A 23,243-nucleotide genomic window follows, 5' to 3' on the forward strand; every position below is an offset into this window, starting at 1 on the left:
AGTCAGGATCAAATTTGCCAAATTTATACTAATACGAGGATATTTAGGATTTTTTCCTAATTGCCAATTCTATAAGCTCAAGTCAAAGTTGGAAGATTTTACTTCATATTGTATACTGCAATTCTTTCCCCAGTCCTCCCTCCTCCTTTGAGGGCCATTCTAAGCCTAAAACTGTTTTTCGTATTTTTCTGAATGCCTTACACAGCACAGCTTTGACCTTCTAATGTGCATACAAAACAACTGAAATTGAATTGATTCTACACTATACATATGTGGAAAAGATATTTAATTGTAAAATAGAAAAAGTAGGCCAGAGTACAGTTTTAAGGGTAATTCTTCTGTGTACAGTATAGGTAAACTAGACTTTTTGCTTAAGTTTATATAAACAATTCCATAAAAGCAGTGAAACATGGAACAACAAAGCAAAGCACAAAGTTTTATCTTACAAAAAGGGAATCTGCACAGTAGTTCAAAATTTCATGTAACAGCACTGAACAATCTTAAGGCAGATCAGTCTAAGCACAGGACTAGAAGCCAGGAACTCCTGAGACCTATTCCCAGGTCCACCAGATTCACGTGGTCACGGGCCAGTCATTTAACACTCCCTGTGTTGCACTTATACCAGTTATAAAATTGAGACGATAACACTCACTTACCTGCCTCAGGCAGTACAGTAAGGGTTCTTTAAAAGATTTTACAATGCTCTGAAGATGTCATGTGCTATATCAATCCTAAGCATAATAGATCACTGCACAGACACACACAAACACAGTATCACAGTGAAGAACAATGATGCTAGGTAAGAAGAGCATCAGTACAACATAAAAAAAAAAATCACTTGTCCAATTGCATAATCAAAATGCAAAAGTCTGTTTAGAAAAAATGTATCACTGAAAATTTCAAGGGGGAAAACAGATCAATAGGAATATTCTAAAAGAACTACTATTTGTGTTCCAGTGGAGACATTCTTTTCTATTCGTTACTGAACTTCAACATGTTTCTACAGGAAAATTATAAGACACACAAGGTGAATTTTCAATGCCTCCACTACCAAATTTTAAATTGCCTCTAATACGTAAATTGAGATTTTTTTTTTGTTCTTTTTAATTACAAATCACATTCTTCCAAGAAATATACCATCCACAATAAAACTGGCTCCTAGCTTAGTTCAAATGACCTATAGACTAAACATTTTTCTCATAATTTTTCTCATCTTTGCTGAAAAAAACCTAGGCAAGATGTGTAGAAATTATAAAAACATGCAGCATATGTACAAACTGAAAAGTTTAAAAAATATTAGCTTCATATACATGTAATTCTACTTGGATATATCTGAAATTAAATATAAAAATTTCACGACCTAAAATAAAAAAAACACAACCAAAAACGGTTTTCAGAGAATCTGAGACAACTACTTAAAGCTGTACAAAGATTTCCACCTGGAAATGTCTTATTCAAAGAAGTTTAAGTTGTTACCATGTAGAAATAACTGTTCATTCATTTTGTCACATAATTCATTTTCAAGTTGTCAGCTTAAATCAACAACATCACCCTTAAAACTGTTCTGATTTTCAGAAGTTAGATTCATACTAAAATCAAAAATTTCACAAAAACATTGGCTTCTCGTGTTTCTGGATCCCTTCAAAAAGATTTATCAACTAATTTTGAAACTGTAAAAAAACCAACTATTTACAGTATTTAATTTTAAATACTTTTCACAATTTCTAAATTCAGAGGTTTTATGTTACAAGAAATTCAGAGCTCACGGCTTAAGTCCAGTTATCAACTTGTAGCATCTTCTCTATCATTTAATCCTGTGTCTGTACCTATATAGTGTACAGTTCAAGATTGTACTGCAGGTTTTTGAAAGTAACAGGCTTTGTAGTATGTTCATTTTTTATTAAACAGCTTCTTTATTAGTCTGGAGGCGGTTCATTGCCTCTAACTTCTGCCGATAGGCCTCTGCTTCTTGTTCTTTCTTTAGAAGCTGCTGACGATATTTTTGTGCTTCTCTGTTTGCCTCGTCCAGCTGTTTCTGAAGAGTTTCTCTTTCCTATTAGAAACAGAACCAGCAATATTTTGTCAAATATGTATCAAATACAAGTTAAAATGGCAAGTACTTTTCCTTTACATGCAGCTTAAGTGTTAGGGTATCATGTAGAAACCGTTCAGTTCTTACTCAGGCAAACCTACAGGCATGCTGCTGTGGAAATTAGACATGAACTGTCACAGCAGATGGACTCCCCACAAAAAGGCTTGAAGTGTAAATATAGCAAACCCAAGCTTCTTTATCTGCAAAGATACCAAGCAAGTCTTCATGGAAAAAGAGTGAAATAAAAAAGCGGAAGCATGGTGATCAAATACTAACATAGCATTATTAACATTTATCCAATTATTCAGTTGCCTTTGTTACTTTTCTGAATTTGAATCCAATCTAACACGATTGTCCCTCTCTGTTGTGTTTGTAATCAGACAGTTAAAATGAAAAACTGCTACCTAACAGCAGTTTGCACTGAAAAGTGACAGCTGCCCACTAACCGAAATATACACACAACTGGTTTCTAAATGAAGTGATCTGAAACAATTGATACTGAAAAAAAAAAATGTATACAAAACTTAAGGCTCCGTCCTGCATACAAGTTGGTCGTGGATGACTAGAAAATGGTTTCCAAGCAAAATAATACAGGAAATGCCACTTCCTATGAAGCTTCCTCAGGAACCAAGGAGAATTTATTTCTATCTCCAGTGACGTAGGTACTGTCATTTTGTTTGATGCTGCACTGAGCCCAATTAAAAAAGCAATTTGCTTGGAAAATAGCTCTGTTTTCATCTTCAACCAAATAGCATTTCATTAAAGTGCATCATACTTTTATGAGTAAGGTAGTATTTGATTTCAAATCATTCTTTCCACTGTAGTTGTTAAGTACTCACAGGACGGAGGTTGTCGGAGAAGCGAGCTATCTCCCAGAAAACAAAACTCTTCTCAAAAAATGAGGCCCAGTGAAAATAAGTTGCCTTTTTACCTTATTCCCATCCCAGAAGTTCAGTATCACATTCCCATTTAATACCTCAAACAGTTGTTAGAAGTTTCTCCCCCCACACCCCATAACAGCATCCCTACTCTTCACCTCTTTGATGCACTCACATATTTTCATGGTCAGAGCCTGAAAATAGAAAATACTCTGCCTCCCTTCTACTTGCTACTGTTCTCAGTACTTGTCACAGTCACATTTAGCAGTCACATGCTGTGCTGAATGTGCTGGAATATAATGACATAGGTGATCAGATCATTGCTAACAGCAGCATCTGTATAGCAAAAACAACAAGTGAAGGAGAGATGTTATTAACAGGTTATAAAGACTATCTACAATACAGAACAGAATAAACTCCATTAAATACAACCTGATTTTACATAGGGCTTTAAGAGCTGAAAGAAGCTAGCTAGCATTTGCTTCATTTGGAGCATATGCTGATAAAATGAGAACTCATCTATCTTGCTTACTCATTTGAAAAAGAAGTTCAGCTTCCACCTTTGAAAATTTGAATTCTGCTTTTTAAGCAACTTTATGAACATCCCATGTAGCAACTAGACTGACGAATGCCAAATGAACAGTACAGCCTACATCTCAAAGGATCTGAAACACATCAAGGTTGTTCCAGCACGAGTCCAACCAAAACATACTGCTATTTCTGTAAGCTATTTATGTAGTTTAACAGGAGCCAACAGCTTATGTAAAACAGCCTCATGGAGTAAAAAGTTGGGGAAAAAAGCTACAAGGCAATTCTCCTTGACAAGCAGTCACCACAGTTGATCCTGCTACATGTAGAAAGCAACCCTTCCTTCTTGAAGTCACTCAGCTCTATATTCTGAGCTGGGCATTCTCTCTCTCATGAATTTGTCACATAAAAACTGTCAGAAATCTGTGGCAAGAAGCAAAGCTGCTCTACCTACTGGGCTGCAGAAGAATAAGAATGACCAGTAGCTCACCGGCCAGTGGTTTTGCGATGCATTACAAAAAGGCACTATCACTACTATGGAGTGTGTGCAGACTGCAAACACTCGGGGATGGAGAGGTTCTCAGACCACAAGTACTTCCCACAGAAGAGAGAAATAGAGCCACGTACCCATAAGGACTATAGCACATTAAGGAAGGGATAGAAAAAAAAGGAAAAAAAAATTCTCAGTGGCAGAGACAAGAAGATAAACCCAGTATCTACCAGACAGACTAGAAATCCAAAGTGTAGTTTTTAGACAGCCATAGTCCTAATGTAAGCATTAAGGAACTGAGGCCAAGTATACTGTTTAACCAGGCAGTGGAAAGAAACCAATGCTTCTGGAGGAACAATGCACATCTACAATGGACTGAACAGTGAAAACTGGTTCCTTAACTTTGACATCTAGAATAGGGAGGACTATATTTGGTCTATTAATTTAATCAAATCCAGAAAGTGTTCTTGCACATTTTTTAGAACACAACTGAAAGCGTTCTAATAATCTGAAGTCCTTTTGTATCAGTACAAAAACCTGTCTGGGTAAAAATCAAATTAGAGGATCCTGATTGCTCTTAAATCTTCTATTTTAGCAGGCAATTTTCTTCATTACATGTAACTTTTCTTAACAGTCTCTATATTGACAATAGGGACACCCATAACTAAAATAACCAAACAAGCATTTTTTTAACAACAGAAAAAGCAATGATACGAATTCACTAAAATAATTAATTTACAATTATGATTTTTTTTTTTAGTCTAATGAAATTATTGTCCTGTTTCTAATGAGTGTCACTTTTCCAACATGCAACATGTTGTTCAAGAATGAAAATAAAAATCACCGTATGTTAATTAATTATGCATGAAAATGAAAACAGAGTATCTGTGTGACAGGGGTTTTTTTGCTGCCATACTATGTTTAACATATCAAACTGTTTGGGAAAACTGGTATCACTCTTCAAAATGAACTGAAATGTTTGAACTTAACAGACCCAAAAGAGAAAAATCAAAACACACCACTACAGCTTTTGCCATTCACAATACTTGCACAGTAAAGTTTGTCACCTCACATGAATGGGAGGATCTTCAACTTAAAGACTTTCAAACTACAGTTAACTATTCATACACTATGAATTTAAAACAGCCGAAGAAAAGCACTCTTAGCCTTGAATCAACTCTATATAATGAAACAAAGGAACAAATCGCCAATGAGGCACAGAAACCAAACAATAAAGGTTTTCTACATTAAAAAAACAAATTAATGAGGGGAGGGGTCCCCCTCCCTCCCAATCCAAGTATCTACCACCTTTTATGATGATGAAGTTTGAAGTGAACTGACTTTATGTGCACTTCTTGAATGTCCTTGTTACCAAAGTGAGGTAGCACCATACCCCTGTGAACCACAATAAGGCTCCTGAAGTCAACTGGCTTCCACACAGAGGCAGAGGTCTGCATCTGCATTTCCAGTTGTACAGGTAGGGACAAAACTTGCACTTAAAAGTAATAGATAAAGTAATTCATTTAAACCAACTTATTTCGATATTTGAGAAATGTGTTTCAAATATATAATTGAAACTGGTAATCCCCTTAAAAGAATTGTTTGTACTGTTATACACCAGTTATATATATAAATAGATAGTTTTTAATATATACACACACACACTGTTATACCAAAAAGAACAGTTGTACTGTTATACCAACTACCTGTAATTAGGAAAAGGTCAATTTATTGCTTAACCAATCTGTATTTTTTTTTTCCCCTTCACCTAACAATTATTAAAATACTTAAGGAAACATAATTTCCTTTAGGAATAATTCAGGCAGATGTTTAAAAGTGTGAACAAAAGAAATGCTTTTATTGTAACAGTCATACATTTTAAAAAATGCAGCAAGAAAATTGCAACTGTCATGATAATCTGTAATGACCACAAAGCTGCAAAGGCCAAAAGTATGATGTGACAACTTAAAGAGAGGGAAAGCAAGTGATGAAAAGTGGTAATTATTGTTATTAGACATGGATAACATATAGCACACACTGTACAACAAAAAGTATTCAATGAGGCACAATTCGATAATATGAACAGAAGTTGGAGAATACAACCTTCGATAAATGAAATATGGAGTTGACAAACGACAACTTACAGCCTAGTCAAGGCAGACAGTGGTTTTCATAAACCTTTGACCAAAACTGGTCAGCACAGTTAGAGTAACAGAAGGAATGAGATGGTTGACCTACTGTGGTTAATATAAAAAAAGCTCTAATTTTAAATTTAACAGCTACATCTATTTGTCGTATATAAAAAGGAAAGCGCTCTCAATGTTGTTACATGTTCTGCACTATAAATTTAAAAAAACAGGACGGTGCAAAAGAGGTGTAACAGTAAACTGCTCCAGAATTAAAAAAGAAAAGCGGGGAGGGAGGGAGCAGGACACAGATAAAAATTCACAAACACAGAATCTTACTGTTTCACATTTCCATTAACAGTTATCTAGATATCATGAATGGAAAGGAAACATTGCTAAAAATATGATCTCATAGTCAGGACTAGCATGTGGTCATAACAGAAAGATGAGGGTATGGTACTCTCATTCACTGCTAGAGGAAAGAGTCAAGTTACCCAATAATATATCGGTACCTAGTTTTAAAAACTAGCTTATGATCTTAAAGGAAAAACAACAAAATTAAGTTATCAAATACTTAAACAAGTATCACTTTTACGTGCATGACCAGAGGATGAAGCAAACAGCCCTCCTACATTCTTTTTACAACAACTTTGTAAAAGATGAATTCCAGTAACGGGAGACTGAACAAGTTGTTTCACACACTTCATTCTGTGGTAACACAGAAATTAAACTCTAGAACAATACAAAAAAATCACTATCAGGTACTCAGTGCTGAACACCCTGGCTAACACGTATCATGTAATATACTCCTTACTTCTATTTCTGCAGACTCCACACGATTTTCAACAATCTCAATGCACTGTCTCTTCACTGGCGGTTCTTCACTTATCACAGTTTCTTCAGCAATGTCTGTTGCTGGAACTGTTAATACTGAAAACATATTTGTACATTTACTTCAAACAATATTCGCAGTATATAAAATTCATATAATTAAGTTATTTTATTAACAGCAAAGACTTTCCCTTATGAAAACACAACTATGTAATAAAGTGCATTATTAAGTCAGTACAGGGAAGAGTTACTAAAATCTTTAGCTGCTTGTATGCTACTAAAGAATTTTAAAGTTCTTTGCTGTTGAGGTTTACAATAGTTAGCTGTCACTCTGGAGTATCATTGCCATTTTTCAGAGTAAACAGACATGTAAGTGAATTGCAGCAGTTACCAGTCTGTCAATTCTGTAACTTATGTAGCAGGCCATCTCTTTTATAATGTTTCTTAAGCAAATACTAAACACAAAACTGGTTTTTAATTTTGATTAACTAGAACACCTTAGGTAAACTGAAAATCCAGTACTTACTAACCTTGGAGGGAAAAAAATTAGGGATCTAAAGACATTAATACTCTAATTTACTCATGCAACCATCTGGCAAATAAATGTTGTGACTGTCACCTTCATTACTACCTACACACATTCAGGTTTTCTGATAACTAGCTGTATGTGTTCAAAGAGACTGTGAACCAAATCATTTGTCTCCTGTGAACAACTCTTCAAGCTCCACACTGGGAGTCCTCAAGAAGAAACCAGAGAAGGAATAATTTTTGTCTACACAGTAGTGGCAGAGCATCTTTAAAAGAAACCAGCAAAAACACAGGCATGTCACAAAACAGCACTTATTACACTAGCAGCTTCCACAAACAAAGCACGTATGTCCCAACAGGACAATTTGTGTCACCCTGGCTTCACTGGTTCTGCCATTGCTCCTCTAAAACCTCAAGCATGGAAGACTTGGCTTTTGTTCTGTTAAAGACACACTCCATGGGACTTGCACAGCTTGTTTCACACGTGAGATTTCTAAATCCAAGCTTCACCTTCCTGCAGTACTTCCAGCAAGGCAACAGCCTTCCATAAGTATTGGAAGAAAGCTTTTGTTTTATTCCATCTTCTGGTTTTCATAACAAGTTTGCAAGAATCAAGCTTACTGAAAGCAAAGCAAGTAGTTATCAAATTTCCCTTAAATGTCCCATTTCTCTGGCATACAGTTTAGTAATTCTTCCATTCTTTCTTCTAATGCAGAGACTCAGCTGACACGTGGCAACTCACTGAACCGCAGTAGCTCATGCATCTGAGCCTTTTGCAGTATAAGGATTCAAAGACGTATTTAAATTTCTAATTACACAAAAGTGTCCAAGCTATTTGCACCTAACAGTTTATTATTATTACCGTAACTAAAATAGTTCCTCAAGCTTGAATTGTACAAGTTTCCACTCACCTTGCTGTCCATCAGGCATGGTCACAATGATTGGTTGCCCTATTCCACTGGTTGGAATTGAATGCAGATTACCAAGCTGAATGCCATCTGTAACTATAGTAATAACTTGCTGACCTCCAGAACTGACAACTTGCTGAATAGCACCATCCACAGATTCTGCAGTCACAACCTCTTCTGTGGCCACAACTATCAACAGAGTAGTAAAGGAATAAAGTCAATTTAATAAATTAAGCTTTATGATTTCAAACGCATTTTGGTGCAGCTGAGAAAAAGATTTCTTCCATGTCTTTTAAAATTTGATCCCTGCTCACCCCCCCAATTAATACATTACTACATATTATATTGTTAATAGAAATCTTTCACCAGGCCAACATAAAGCACTAACATTTTGTAACACACATGCAACTCTGTCCTGGTTTACCTTGCTCAATATTTTATTTAGTGTGTTTCCCAACAGATACACCCCACTAAAAAATGATACTTTGGGTTCACTGTTAACATGGCAGCAAGAACAAGAGTTGTTTTTATGAACACAAAAAACTTTCCATTATACACACGCTGGACAAATTTAGACTAACAGCAGAATTTAAAAAAAAGAAAATTAAACTTCAAATACTACCTTGAAACTACTCCTCAACCAGTGCCTTGTGAGGTGTACCTCAGGACACAGCCCTGATTCCTCTGCTTACCATAATGGTCTTCAAGGCAGTAACAGACTGAAGGACCTCTAGAGAATCTTAAGTTTTCTCTGTACTATATGGGTACTTCAAACACAACCACAACTTTATTTAGTATACAAAGCATGAAACAGGACTAAAGGAAAAGTTCTGCAGAGTCAACATTTTTACATCTTTGAAGGAGAAAGATAAAGCTAAAGAAGTAAAATAAACACTGTATGTATAATTTTATAGGTAAAACACATACCACAGTTTGCAGTATCCACTGTAACTGGGGTCTTGCGCTACCACCATTTTGTGGCTTTTTTTAAACAACAAGATACTGAGACAAAGAGCAAGATCACTAGTAGCACAATCAAAGAATTTCAAGCACACTAACTCTGTATTTTATGTTCAATTTGTCAGGGTAAAAGCAAAGCCTTTGATTTAAATAACAGACATTATAGTGCCTTCTATCTACAGAGATGAAATTAAAACCCTGTAGACTGTGTTGTGATACTCAAGATGAGAGAAGGTAGATAAATCCCTGAAGCTTTCATCTTTTAAATTAATTACAATATAACACACCCAAAAATCACTCTGTAGTTCAAATAATGACTGCAGTCATTGCCTTCCGAAGATCTTTACGTTCAGAGATTACTGTCCTACAGCACTGCTTAAATATTCATAGAGTGTTTATTCAGTAAACCAAAACAGTAAGTCCTACATGAATAAGTGGTGTTGTATTGAATTTGATTTGGCTTCCAAGTACAGGCTCAGCAGTAAGCAAGACCACTGTCACCAAAAATTCCAAGTTGCAAGTGCCAATGCTAGCTGCTGTGGCAAACAGCTCTGATCTTTCAGTTTCAAACTCAGCGTTGGGCTTTTAGTTCTGGAAGGAAACATTATTAGGACTTCTTCAGACCTTGAAAGAAAAAAATGGAGATTTTGTCTAAAAAGAAGTTATTCTATATAAAAGAAAAGTATACCCATAAATACAGTCCTTATTCCTCCCTTGCTCTCCTTCCGTGTCTACATCCGTATAATCACTAGTTACCACACTATTTCATATGCTGAAGGAAAGCTGAAGTCATTTAAAACAGCCGCACTATTATTTTCAAGAATCTCTGTATTAATGTGCACTATTATTTTCGTCAGTGTGTGTGGCAGGAGAACACCTGCACATGCAGTAAGACCTATGCCTAATTCCAACTGTACCACACCAAATACTGCATTCCAAATAAAAATCTGGTTTAAGATGTGTGTCTACTCCAACTCTTGAGTTCTGTACATACATTATACACCGCATTTGTACATAACATCCAAGTCCTCATACACACTTCATTTGAGTAACAATTAAAAAAAGCATGATTCTATTCAGCTACAGTGAGAAGCACCTTTCTTTCTTTGGTTTTACAAAATTGATGTGTTTTTAACTGTAAGACATGAAGAACTAGGGGGAAGAGATTGGGGTGAAGTTAACTTGGAAAGAGAAGAAAAACCTAGACAGAAATAACATAAAAGGTAGAACCTAGGTTCTTTGCCCAAATTTATACAGCCTTAAATACAGGAGGCTAAATACAAGGTAAGAGCCAAAACCAGAATTCTCAATCCTAAAGTTTTTGAGAATATTTATAAACGGATCTTTTACAAGATAAGCACAAAGCAAAGCATTTTTTTGTTGTTGTTTTCTTTTTTTCTTGAACAAATTTACTACTGATGCACAGGTGACAAAAAGGTACTTTTGTGTTCTTTACACTTTACAAACTATTACAGGAGTAAGAACCCAGGAAATAATTTGCAGATAGTACGATGCTGCAAGATTGCTCATGCATCTGCATAAAAATCAAAGCAGAAGAACTGAAATAAACAGGAGGGTTAGTTATGATGCATTACTGAAGGTGGGAAGCTACAGCATCAAGATTTCAAGCTTATTCCTTCCTGTCTGTCATCTCCTGCCTCCTAATAATTTTTATCTTCAGTGGTTTACCGACATGTAACATAGGTTATGCTACACCACTGCAAGGGTAGGGCCATGAAACATGAGAACACTCGGTTAGTTATCAAAGTCTATTTACTACAGAGTCCTGAATATACATTTAATGCTCTGTAATCCCATGCAATCCCTCCTTGAGTTTCTCTCTCCTACAATTACATCTGACTTTCATTGAATTATATCAGTTGACTGAAAACACCAGCAGCTTCTTCTGTAATGAAAGGCACTGCATTCTGCTTTTGAATCATCCACTTCACTTGCAATATTTAAATGTCATAAAACAGTACAGCTGTACTTCGGTACCACTTTGAGAAGTAGTAAAGAGCTGTATTAAGAAGAAATCCTGCAGGACTTCAAAATTCTTAAAGATGAACACTCAGGTATATGTTGGGATGCAGCTGTCATGCCAGCAAGTCTTAAGAGTACAGATCTCTCCTATATTTTCAGTGAAAACTGTGTCGTTAAGAATGATGTCATCTGCAAAGCTGAATTCTGTGAGAATTTTTAAGTACCAAAGACTCGGTCATGCAAAGTATCTCAGCTCTGTAAAATTTATCATACTGACCACACTAACAAAAAAAGCAAAATAAGTGCATTTATTTAGAAACATGTTCACAAAAATTCAGGTTACCATAAGGATCAGAAACCCTTGATCACCAGAGGGTTGTTGCTCTCCACAGTGATCTCCAGCCACTGGCTTTGAGGTTAGGCTCATCTTGCCACATATCACCGACCAGTGCTCAAAATCCCAAGCTAACTTGGAAATAAGGCTACACTGCTACATGTCAGTATAATACTATAAATATTAAATAAACAAAAAAGCAAACCTGGCCTACCATAAAACTCCAGTAGCTACGGACATATCATAATGCCTGAGAAAACCAGGGAGCAACATATGCAAAAACAGCACTGGGCAAGTAAAGTATGCATGAAATACTTCACAGCTTTCTTCAGAAAGCCAGATCTCCACCAAAACAATTTTGGGACTCTCGGAATAACAGAATTTTTTTTTTTTTTTTAAGTACATCATATAGCCTACTTCAGAGACAAAAACTAGGGCTTTCTGCATCCCAAAGCTACCCAATAAAGAATTAACATAGCACTTGATCTCCCAAGTGCTAGTTTTACCTGATTTTTTTATGCAATGGCAGGATATTAACATATACCATAATTGGAAAATATGGTCTGGAACAGAACTTCAGTGCCATCCTCTTATAAAATAACTTTCAATAATTCGGAAGCTTTTGATCACATTTTAACTTTATTGTAGCTGGGAGGTCTTTTCCTTGCTTAGATCTCTCTTTCTCAAACCTCGTAGTGGTAATGATGAGTCTTTATATTCTACTTTGATTATAGGACTCCTGACTGCTATTTCTTTCTTCACTTTATGTTGTAATGAACATAATGTGGAAAAGTACACAAAGCACCACATTATTCAGAAAGAATGGAGAAAGATATCCAGGGCAATTCACAGAGTACAGAACCTTGACGAAAGTTTTTTTCAGACAAAGCAGTAACTGGCAAAGATCCATGGGGCAGGGTTAAAGGGTTTTTGTGTTAAGAAAGAGGAATGCAAACTTGGGAACTAGGGGCAACAGAATTCCTTGTGCCTTTCTGGCTTCTCGGCATGGCCTTATGGAATAAGGGAACGTGCATGTAGCCGCAGCAAGGATGGAGGCTGCTTCTTCCTAGGAGAACAATAATGTATTGCTAGGCTTACATTTACCTGCAGTGCCATGACAGCATAACAGCCTGAAGTGGGACATACTAATCACTGCATATTGTTATAAATTCAAGTAGAATGTCTCAATGTTGAAAAGACAACCCATAGGCATTCTAGTGGGCAAACTGGACATTAAGATCACCAAATATTCTTACGCTTTTGGGTGAAAGATTAAGACGACTGCTAACAAAGTATATGCAAACAACATTGGGGGCCATTTCCCAATATTTAACAGAAAGAAGCATTCAGAGAAAACATTCTCCCACCAAATGCAGCTAGACTGTATGTAGACAAAGATGTGAATTCAATCTCCTGAATTATGCTTGCTTTCAGAGAGATGAATGCTACTCACATTAGGCACAGAAATACCAGTTGTGGTCAGAAATCTTATTAAGAAATAATTGTACATACAAATCTGGCAACCTTCTAGGTGAAAGTAAAAGAAAATTTTTGTTTACACTGAAAAAAGGAAGATTGTAATCTCATTTCTGTACGAACTGTACCTCCAAAAGCGCCAGTTATATACTTTTATTTTATTAAATGAGGTTATATGACTTAGATTTCTAACCTGGTGTTTCTGAAGAATTAGACAGTGGAGCTGATGCTTCTGCTAAAGCTGCCAATGTGGCTAATACTGACGTTGATGAATTTCCAAACTGTACAGCAGACACTCCTGTTTCATCTAGTAGAATGAAAAAGAAAAAGTTAGTGGATAATTTAAAATCAGTGAAGTCCCTTTTTTTATTATTATCGCACTGAAGTTTTGAACACACACTTTGTTCTCAGCAACATTCTGCTAACCAAAGTGCTACTCTGAAGGCAAGTTTGTTAAGCAAATGCAACTTCTGATAACTTATTTCTGTGATGACTTGTTTTAAGTACAGAAATATTTACAACGGGTAAAAAACACTGAAGAAGAACATGGTAACTACTCTATTCTTACCACTGTTTTTCCTCAAGCCTTTTCACTAAATGGTGAAAATCAATTAAAGTATAAAATCCCAGTAGCTATCCTATAGGCATCTAAATACCTGTTCCATTTGATGTATTTGCAGAAGATACCAGACCTGTTAGGTTCACCACCCCTCCAGGTCCAATGATGAACTGTGGTGTTGCTGCATGTATCGTCACAGTGTCCGGACTCTCTGGATTCGTATTGATTTGGTTCTGCATTGCAATCTAGGAGACAAAGTTAATAATATCATTCCAACTGTAGGTACAAAGAAGTTATTTACCTTCTAAGAACTATAATAATTGCACATTCCACTCTAACAGGGAGCATCTCCCTTGTTCTACTCATGCAATATACACACAACGTGTCACATCTTGTGCTCTGCGTAAGTACATGAGAAACTTTTTTTTTTTGCTGAAACCTAAAGACAAAAAGTCTGTTGAAGTGAAAAAGAATAATGACACACCACTACCTCTCCTTACCATTTATTGTAAACAAAGAGGATCACATAAAGACAAGGCCCTTCTGTACATGTGCAAGCTCAATACTAGAGGCCTGAAGAACCAAGACTGCTGTGGCAGCTCCAACTCAGTAATTGTCATGAATTGTAGATGGCATTCTTCTTTTTGTCTTTCTTTGAATTATTATTGACTTATTTACTATGTCCTTTCTGCAATAAAGAGGAGGCTAAAGGAATAGACCAGAAGTTCATGCAGTTCAAGATGTAGGGATGTTTATAGTGTCATAATGGTATCTTTCATTTGCTTTCTATTCTTTTCTCAATAATGCTTAGCACTTAAATTTGCCTTTAAGAACACTACTGAAGAGTGAGCACACATTTCCATGGAAGTATCTATTATAATCCCAATCACTTCAACAATTTGATCCTAGTTTTTCTAATTCTGGAAAAATTGTCATTTCTTCTCTCCTCTCCTGATCTCCAATTGTTAGGAAATTAATATCCATATATGAAGCTAATTGAACACTAGGGTATAGTCAAAACACACTGGCAGAGTAGGGAGTTAAGTTTTACAGACTCCACCTAGTTCTGTGTACTACAACACTCAAATGTAACTTATCCTTGAATTTGTAGGTGGTGAAAACACTCTTTGGCCAACTAATGTTTACTAACATTAATCTCATTTCCTTGTCATGAACTAGACTGGAGATTAGCATTATCAGTCAATACATAGTCTCACAGCTGCTCTATTAAAAACTTAGTTTACCCCATGTGTAAACAAGTACTTTGCTCTAAGTTCCCTTAACATCATGAATCAAAAGTTACCTGTAATATTTCTGCAAGGTCTTCATTTCCATTGTCTACTGCAATATCTAATGCCGTTTTGCAAAATTTACTCTGAGCGTGAACATCTGCTCCGTACTTTATCAAGAGTTCTACAACTTCTTGATGGTTATGTTCAGTAGCCCAGTGGAGTGCAGTCATTTTGAGCATGTCCTTCGCATTGACATCAGCACCGTGCTATAAACAAGATCATTGCATAAACTATGTCATTACAAGTATCTGAATTAAATAATGCTGATGACACAATGAAGCTCAAAACTGTCTTTCTCCAGCAGTAATGTCCTGTTACCTTATATTCATGGATTTATTGAAAGTACATCAATTTAGCTACTAAATAAATTACTTACCTCGAAAGATTAAAGACTCCCTAAAACATAACATGTCTTCGTTCTAAAGGTTGTTACACAATGTCAAATTAGGAAGTAGTCTTATTTTGAGACAGCAATAAATAATTCACCTGAAATCATGGTCATTTTAATGCTAAAATAGATTACAGTTTAACAGAAAGACAAAGCACCCAATGCACACAGCATAAATATTCATACAACTTCAATGTTGGTTTCATCACTAAAAGGAAATATTTCATCATAAACCATTGTAATATCCCCACCTCAGAGCTTGTTTCAACAGTCTTTACCTTAAGTAAGACTTCTACTATGCTGGCATGGCCTTCTGATGCTGCCATATGCAATGGAGTTCTGTCCACTTTGGTTCTGGCATCCCGACTTACACCTGCTCGCAGCAACACTTCTGTTGTTGAGTAGTGTCCGTACTGTGCTGCTAGATGAAGTGGAGATGTTCCCAACTGCAATGTAACGGAAAAAGTGGAGTTTTAACAGATGTCAGTATAGAGTATTTTGTTTTATTCTGGCGCTATCAAATTCAGGTGTCAGGCCACCATTTCAAAATCATTTTCCCTTGCAGTCTCAAGGAAAGAAGCTGTTGGGGCTTTTACAGAGTATGAAAAAGAAAAAAGTTGCGGGTTTTTTTCCCCCCAGTAATCACAACACACCACAAACAGCTCACTGGAAGCAACTTTGAGGTCTGTGCTATGTTTTTTCTGTCTTTTTAAGGTGTGATGCTTCAAGGGGCCTAGCCCCATTTTTAGTGTTGGTCAACACGCCATATCGACACTGGAAGGGACCTCTGGAAGTTGTTTCAGTGCAATCTCCTGCTCAAAACAGAATCAACTTGAAACTTAGGTTACTAAGTAGATTAAGGTACTTAAGGGCTTGTAAATACCCTAGAATTCTGAAGTACCTGACCTCCCCATACAACCTAGTCAAAAAGAAAAGTCTGGGCCCCTGTATCAGGGAGCCCTCAACTACACATATTAGGTAGTGGGGGCTGCTTTCTTAATTCAGACCTAAATGCATAAACACAGTAACTAGGAGGATGATTGCTGCTTTTCTCCCATTAACTGTTCCAAAGTTCATCTTAAATGAACACCACCAGAACAAGCTCGTTCACAGTCTGTTACTAAAATCAGTAGGAAGTCATAGGAAGAAACAGACAATTGTAATTTTGCATTAGACATTAGATGATGTGACTGCAGAATTCCAAGAAGAAACTTGCAAAGCTTGCAATAGAATGCTTAATTGTAATAATCCTATTGTCTTCTTCAGGTGAGAAAAGTAAGCGGATTTACTGAACACTGCAAAAGTTTTCATTACCCAATCTGTGGTAAAAGGTGCTCCATTTGCCATCAAAATGCGAACTTCATCATCCTGACCTGCTCGTGCAGCTTCTAAAAGTTTCTTTCCCAAATCTACTAGTGACATCTGGTGAAGGACATAAAGGAATATAAAGAAAAAATAACAACATTAATACTATTTTAAGTACACAAATGCTGCTGTCTTTTTTACTTATTATTTCTGAACTACTCTGAAAAGTTCAAAAACTGTAGTTGGTGTTTTAGCCTTGAGAACAAGCTTTGATTGTAATAAGCAGCTTGATTTTAGAATTGCTTTTGTTAGCAAAACAGAAGTGACACTGGGGTGAAGATTTCAGTATTATAATGCTGTAACCATAGCAGCTGCAAAGCTGCATCAAACTGAATTTAAACTGAACTGTATGCACATTTCTTATAGCAGAAAGTGGTTTAGAAGCTCTCACCTCATACTGCAATCTGCTGCTTCTTTGTCCAGCTTTCAAATGGTACTACATCATGGCTGCTATGTCACACGCCCAATGGCACTACATTCACTTATTCAAAATGCCTATAGGTATCTAAGAAGTACCACTATGTAAATGCATTTAGGTAGATACGAAATACAACACATTTCTGACATCTTGTCCATCACTATCACTCCATTTTGTTCACCCTAAAATATAATTTCTGTATTCCCAGCTACAAAATGATGTAATAGGCATATATTATTGCACTATTTGCATCAGATATGAACTGTCTGCCTGAAAGCAAACATTACTACCTGCTTCAACTGTCTATAGTTACTAAAAACATGTTAAGTGCAAAATTTTGATTAAGACATGACTAGCTGAAAAGCTTTCACATCATCTTTAGATAATCACCATTTTACAGCACTCAAAAGTTCCATATAATACAGAGCATGCAAAATTATATGTAAACAAATGACACCTATCATATGTTTCTGTTGCATCAAAGATTTCCTAGTATAACAACTTTTTAAACCCACTCTATTTCACACTTGATATTAAATTTGTTCAGTAAAAAGGAAATTTAGAACAAAATCATAACTTACACTACTAACCAAAATATATCATTAATGTTTTAGTCCTATACCTATGTTTTCCACTACCATGCAATTTCTACTACTTAGGATGCTAAGAATGGAATTACTTTAATCAGTTTGGTTTCCAGTCACAAGCAAAGTTAAGCATGTATTAGTAATAACAGTAGTTGCAAGGCCATGCCGCCAATTTCCTACACAAAGCTAGAGCGTATCAGTTCAGAAAGAAATCCCAACATGATAATTTTTAATCTCTTTTCTTAAACACAGACTTCTATCACAAAACCAACATACTTAGAAAGTTCTTTGCACCTGGCTCAACTGGAAAAATCTGTGGTATATTGCTCAACAAGCTGAAAGCTATTGACTTTGGAAGAAGTTAGAAAGGAAGACAGAAATACTGCAAATTCAGACCTCCAACATGTATCAGTAGAGCCATGAACTGGAGCAGATTGTTGCTTTTTTGTCTACAGAACTGACTGCAGGCAGCAATATCCCCTTCACCAAGATTATACTCCATTTATGTCCATCCCTCTAGTACACATGGACATGTTGGTTTGTCTCCAGCCAGAAAAGGGAAGACGAGCAGGAAGGTGGCAGGACAGGACAAATACTGACAATGGGAAAAGGAAGGAAAAAAACAGAGAGTCAGATGCAGAGAAAGGGACAACAGCTCACTCTGTCCCATAAAAAAAAAAGAGCAAAAGAGAAACAGGAATAAGAGAAAATCTACTATCACCATTAAAGGCAAACAGTAGGAGCAATGACATAAAACAACAATAGGACAGACAGGGCATCTGGCAAGTGCAGCAATGAAATGAAGGAATATAGCACTCTCTTTATATGACACCCTTTTTTGGGGGGACGGGACAATTTAAGAAGGAAAAAAAACACACACACTTTTTCTGGTGGTCTAATACCACCAAATGAAGGTCTTCAGAAAAAAAGGAAAGTTGGAACTTACTGCAAAATACTGAAGTTAGGAACTAATTTGGAAATAACAACAATTCATTTTCTTTATACTTATTTTTGTTTTAAACACCAGAAGAGAAAAGGAACTAGCAAAGTCTCTTTTCAGAATCACAGAGTAATTGAGGCTGGACAGGACCTCTCAATATCACCTAGTTCATCCTCCCGGTCAGAGCCGGCTCAACAGGCTCAGGCTGCGCAGGGCTTGGTACTGATGAGTTTTGAATGTCTCTGTGGACAAACATGCCACCATTTCAGCCTTGTTGCAGTGTCCAGCCACCCTCATAGTGAGAGTTGCCTTCTGTGTATACCTGTCTTTCTCCACTAATCAAAAAGACAGCCTTGATAGCAAGCTTATACTTGCTGTCTGTTACACAACAAAAATAGGCGAATTAAATTACAGTCTGTACATTTAACAACTACACCTATTCCAAACCCACTGACCACATCTATACTGGTGAAATAAACTACAAAGTTGTTACCAAAACCCTATGTGGCAAAATCAAGCGGCAAAGAAAATTGAATTACGGTGGCCTGCAAAATACAAGTCTTACTCCCAGGAAATGTTAGGCACAAACTTCAGCCTGGGATCAACACCTTTTCAGTCTCTCTGAACCACTGCTGTTGAACACGCTGCCAGAGTGACAGTATATCAGTTCTCATGTCAATGCAAAACTAAACATCGTTGTACTACACTCAAGAAATATACTAATCAAGGAAAAAAGAGGGACATGGAAGGTCATACATGATGTAGCCTTCATTAATATGTTATGTACATTAACCAACACTCTCTTGGTTGATATAAAGTGCTTGTATTTTAAACAACCATGAAGCATCATGGAAGTTCATGTACGTTTCACGATGTAGAATTTTAACTTCGGTTAAAACCACACAGATTTATTTTAGAAATTAAGTAAAAGTTTCAGTTCTCATAGGGCACTTGAAAGCATGCTTGGGCCATCTAGTGGAAGAAAGTTAAAAACCTAGCAAAATTTACAGTTGAACTCAAAAATCACATTGTATGTCACTAATGCACTAACAACAGCAACTGGAGAGGCCTTTCCAACAAAACTCATGCAAACTTAGTCACTTTTAACAAATGAATTCACAAAATTTCTCAAGAGTAGTCAACCCAAAGCTGATTTCTACTTGGCAGACCATTCCAAGGAGCAGTAAGGTCAGGAAACCCTTGAGTAAGCACGTGCCCCACCCTTCCCCCCATACTCTTCCACTGCCAGTACTGGGACATACCAAGAAGGGTCTGCAGTATCAGGATTTCCCTTTCTTTCCTCCTTCAGCTGCTCTCTTGAGATCAGTTAGTAATGCTGCAATAGCACAGTGATACTATCAAAAGCAAAACTCTCTACATGGTATAATAAAATATATTTAAAATTGAAATTACATTTCCATTCCAAAGCACCACTCTTAGTACTGCTGCTACTCCAGGTAGTGTTACAAATCAACGCTACTGAACTGCGTTAAGAGTGTGCTCTTCAGTAACCATGTCATTTCCATCTAGCTTGGCTAGCATGACAGCTGGGTAATGCTTTATAAGAGGATGCTTTCAGACAACAGAAACATCACCGGCTCTGAAATAAAGTCTTGAGACTATTATAGTTATTCTTACGGCAATCTGAGTATGTTTCCAGACTTCTAACAGCTCCTACACAACTGTATGAACAGAGGGTTTTGCCTACAATTGAGTAAATAGGGAACAGCTTCTGCTGGGTTTGGACTTCTTTGCATTAACCATCTCCTGAACTTCCACATTTCATTACTGCAATGCATTCAGTACATTATCATTAGCCAGATGACACAATTAATTGGTACTTAAAGCTTACATCAAATTACTACTGCTATTTTACTTCTGTTCAATAGGAAATCATATTGCTTTTTTGTAATAATTTTAGATTTAAGTTTTTATACATTCTATAATACTCCGAACACCATGCTGTTACCAGAGGGGTATATAACAGCACTTCACCAGACTTTAGGTGGAACTGTGTGCAGAACAGGCTCTCTGGGGAGGGAGCTGAAAAACATGCAGCTTGGGAAGCCTGAGGTATCACATCACAGCCTACAGACAATAGAGCAGCAAAGTCTACAGTCCAAAGGAAGATAATTAAGTTTGGCTTAAAATATTACAGCACCTTTCAGACTGGTGTCCTGCCCCAAGGATCCTTGACCCAGCCTTATTCCCCTGCTACCCCTGCAGTGATGAACATCAGCTGGTCAAAATCAACAGGCACAAAACTGTTCTTGCAGAATATCTGCTAACATGGAGATCTTGCAGCTGCCAGTGTACTTATACCAAGGGATGCTCCTAAATGAGACATACTTATGCTAGAAGAGCATGAACTGCAGCAGTGCAACTTACTGGAAGGTAAATTGAATCAATATACACCATATCTATGATAATGATTTGCAAGCATTCCTAAAAACCCCAGGACAAAGTTCCATAAAATGCTATTTAAACAGGTTTCCCTACTGAAGTGACACCCAGCAGAATCATACTTGGAAGATAGCCCGAGACCCATAATCTCTCACAACCATTATGTCTGGAAAAAGAATGCCCTTTTCAGAATGCCTTTTTCTTTCCACTATTTAAAAAAAAAAAAAAAATCAAAAAAAATCAACCTGCTTCCCCAGACCTGATCTTCAGAAATGCCATCACCGTACCGATTTCAGCAGTGCACAGTACTGCTAGAAATTTAAAATAGCAATTTCTAACTAATTTTATATGCCTATCCATACCAAGGTAAAAAAAAAAATTTAAGTACAGAGTATAAATAGCTAGCAGTAACTACTTAAATCGTTCATCAAGCACTCAGTTTTGGCCATTATTAGAATTGAAATAATAGGATCAACTTGCTTTGTTTTTGTTTTTTTTCTTTACATCCTGATATAATAGTGCAACACTTGAACTCAGAACAATGCTTCAAAAAGTTTTTATTTCAATTACAGTTTTGTAACTTTTAAAGGAACCAGAAAGTCTGCATTAAACCCAGGTGTATTTCCATGTGCTAGCATATCTTAAAAAGTTTGGTATGATTTTACCTTATATATCATTTAATAGTGACTAGAGCAACTTACATGGGATAAACTCAGAAAGTCTTGTGTATTGTTCTGTATTGTGTATTGTTTCCTAAAGGAATCATGCCCTCTCAAATGTATTTTGACAATGATTCCACATATCATAGTTCAAATCTTCATAGAAATATCGTAAGCTTAGAGTATCCATATTTTTATTATTAAAATGAAAATTACACTAATATATTAATTGCAACCAGCTTTAGTTCCAGTGCTTTCAGCTTTCCTCTATGACTGTGTTGTAACTAAATTCTCTCCAGTTTGTGTAAACAGCAACATGACCTTCATGTTGGGACTACGTATGCATCAGATGAAAAATATACGATCTGAGAAAACGTTATCAGAAAACCAAACATACTGCTGAATAGCTTAGCATTTAAGATATTCAAGTCTGTATTTATGCAGGTCTGTCCTCCAATTAGGTTCATACATTAACTTAAATTAGCATCAATCATCAATGTAACTCCATTAAATAATGCAGACGGTAGAAAAATCTTTAAAAAGGAAAGCACAGATTTGGCCATTATCTGTAATGAAATGCAACATCTAAAAAATATTACACAATAAGGGTGAACCATAGGCACCAACCAAGATTTGGGTTGGCACTGCCAACAAGCTATTCACAGGTAAGTTTGGCACTACATACCAAAAAGGCTATGCTACAGCAGCTATGATTGACATGAAGAATCTAAGGGCTTGTGATGCAGCCTTTGAACTTGTACTACAGCCGTCAGAGTATGCCTCAGACTATCTGAAACTTTAAAATACCTGCAAAAAAAAAAAAATCACCAGCCTCTCTAAATTAAAGCACGTGTTTTATTATGAGGAATCTTCCTTGACAGTTTTTGTCTGGCACACAGGCCTAAAAAAAAACCCCAGAAAATAAAAGGTTTTCAGCAAAGTGGGTCACAAACAAGAGTCTACACCTAGTGTATGCTGATCAGCCATGTATACTCTTAAGTTTATTTACACAGCAGATTTATGTACCCTTACAAATATTTCTATGTGCAGACACACTTCAACCAAACTGCTTAGTCTTGCTAACACTTAGGAAGTCATGAATAATTTTTTAACAAATATTAAGCTGAAGTACTCCAAGGTGTGCATTCACAACTTTTAGCACATTTAACTCTAATATGAAGTATTTGCCATTAAATCAAGTCTACCTTAGCATGCAGGTTAAAGGACAACATACAACTGCTTTAAGTTAAAACCTCTAAGCACATTGGACTTCCTACAGTGGATTTCACTGACGTGCCATCAGACAGCGCCTCACAAACAGAAACTACTTTGACTACCAGAACAGACAAGAAAAACAGTCCAAGCTAACACATCTTATCCCTCGTTTATGCTCCCATCATACGCTTTATTGAGTGTCCACACAAGAGCTACGGATTACGGGTGAGGAACGCTGCAGAGGAGGGAAGCACTCCCCTCCCACCGAAGCTGCCTCTCCTCG

General features: G+C 36.5%; 1 protein-coding gene across 3 annotated transcripts; it reads right to left on the reverse strand.

The window, feature by feature from the left end:
• Nucleotides 1-269: 269 nt before the first annotated feature.
• On the reverse strand, nt 270-16,798 carry GABPB1 (GA binding protein transcription factor, beta subunit 1). 3 transcript variants are annotated; one of them, XM_010290408.1, is made up of 9 exons: nt 16,688-16,798; nt 15,652-15,819; nt 14,997-15,191; nt 13,827-13,938; nt 13,328-13,441; nt 8,385-8,570; nt 6,900-7,044; nt 5,006-5,033; nt 1,076-2,053 (listed from the first exon to the last, which is right to left on the reverse strand). In XM_010290408.1, exons 1-9 carry the CDS (start codon nt 16,793-16,795, stop codon nt 1,901-1,903), a joined length of 1,209 nt encoding a protein of 402 aa, XP_010288710.1. In that variant the 5' UTR covers nt 16,796-16,798; the 3' UTR covers nt 1,076-1,900. The 3 variants fall into 3 exon arrangements, with proteins under 3 accessions (XP_010288712.1, XP_010288710.1, XP_010288711.1); XM_010290410.1 differs by lacking the exon at nt 5,006-5,033 and having other exon boundaries at nt 270-2,053; nt 6,929-7,044; XM_010290409.1 differs by lacking the exon at nt 5,006-5,033 and having other exon boundaries at nt 6,929-7,044; nt 13,791-13,938; nt 16,688-16,795.
• Nucleotides 16,799-23,243: the final 6,445 nt, after the last annotated feature.

This window comes from Phaethon lepturus, unplaced genomic scaffold (genome assembly GCF_000687285.1).
Source record: "Phaethon lepturus isolate BGI_N335 unplaced genomic scaffold, ASM68728v1 scaffold16397, whole genome shotgun sequence".
NCBI classification, from domain to species: domain Eukaryota; kingdom Metazoa; phylum Chordata; class Aves; order Phaethontiformes; family Phaethontidae; genus Phaethon; species Phaethon lepturus.

Coding starts and splice junctions, on each gene's coding strand:
- GABPB1 (XM_010290408.1), bottom strand. CDS start 16,795: ATGTCACTAGTAGATTTGGGAAAGAAACTTTTAGAAGCTGCACGAGCA. Junction 13,939..14,996: donor ACCTTGCAGAAATATTACAG/GTAACTTTTGAT, acceptor TTTGTCTCCTAG/ATTGCAATGCAGAACCAAAT. Junction 8,571..13,327: donor TAATTCTTCAGAAACACCAG/GTTAGAAATCTA, acceptor CTCTGTTGATAG/TTGTGGCCACAGAAGAGGTT.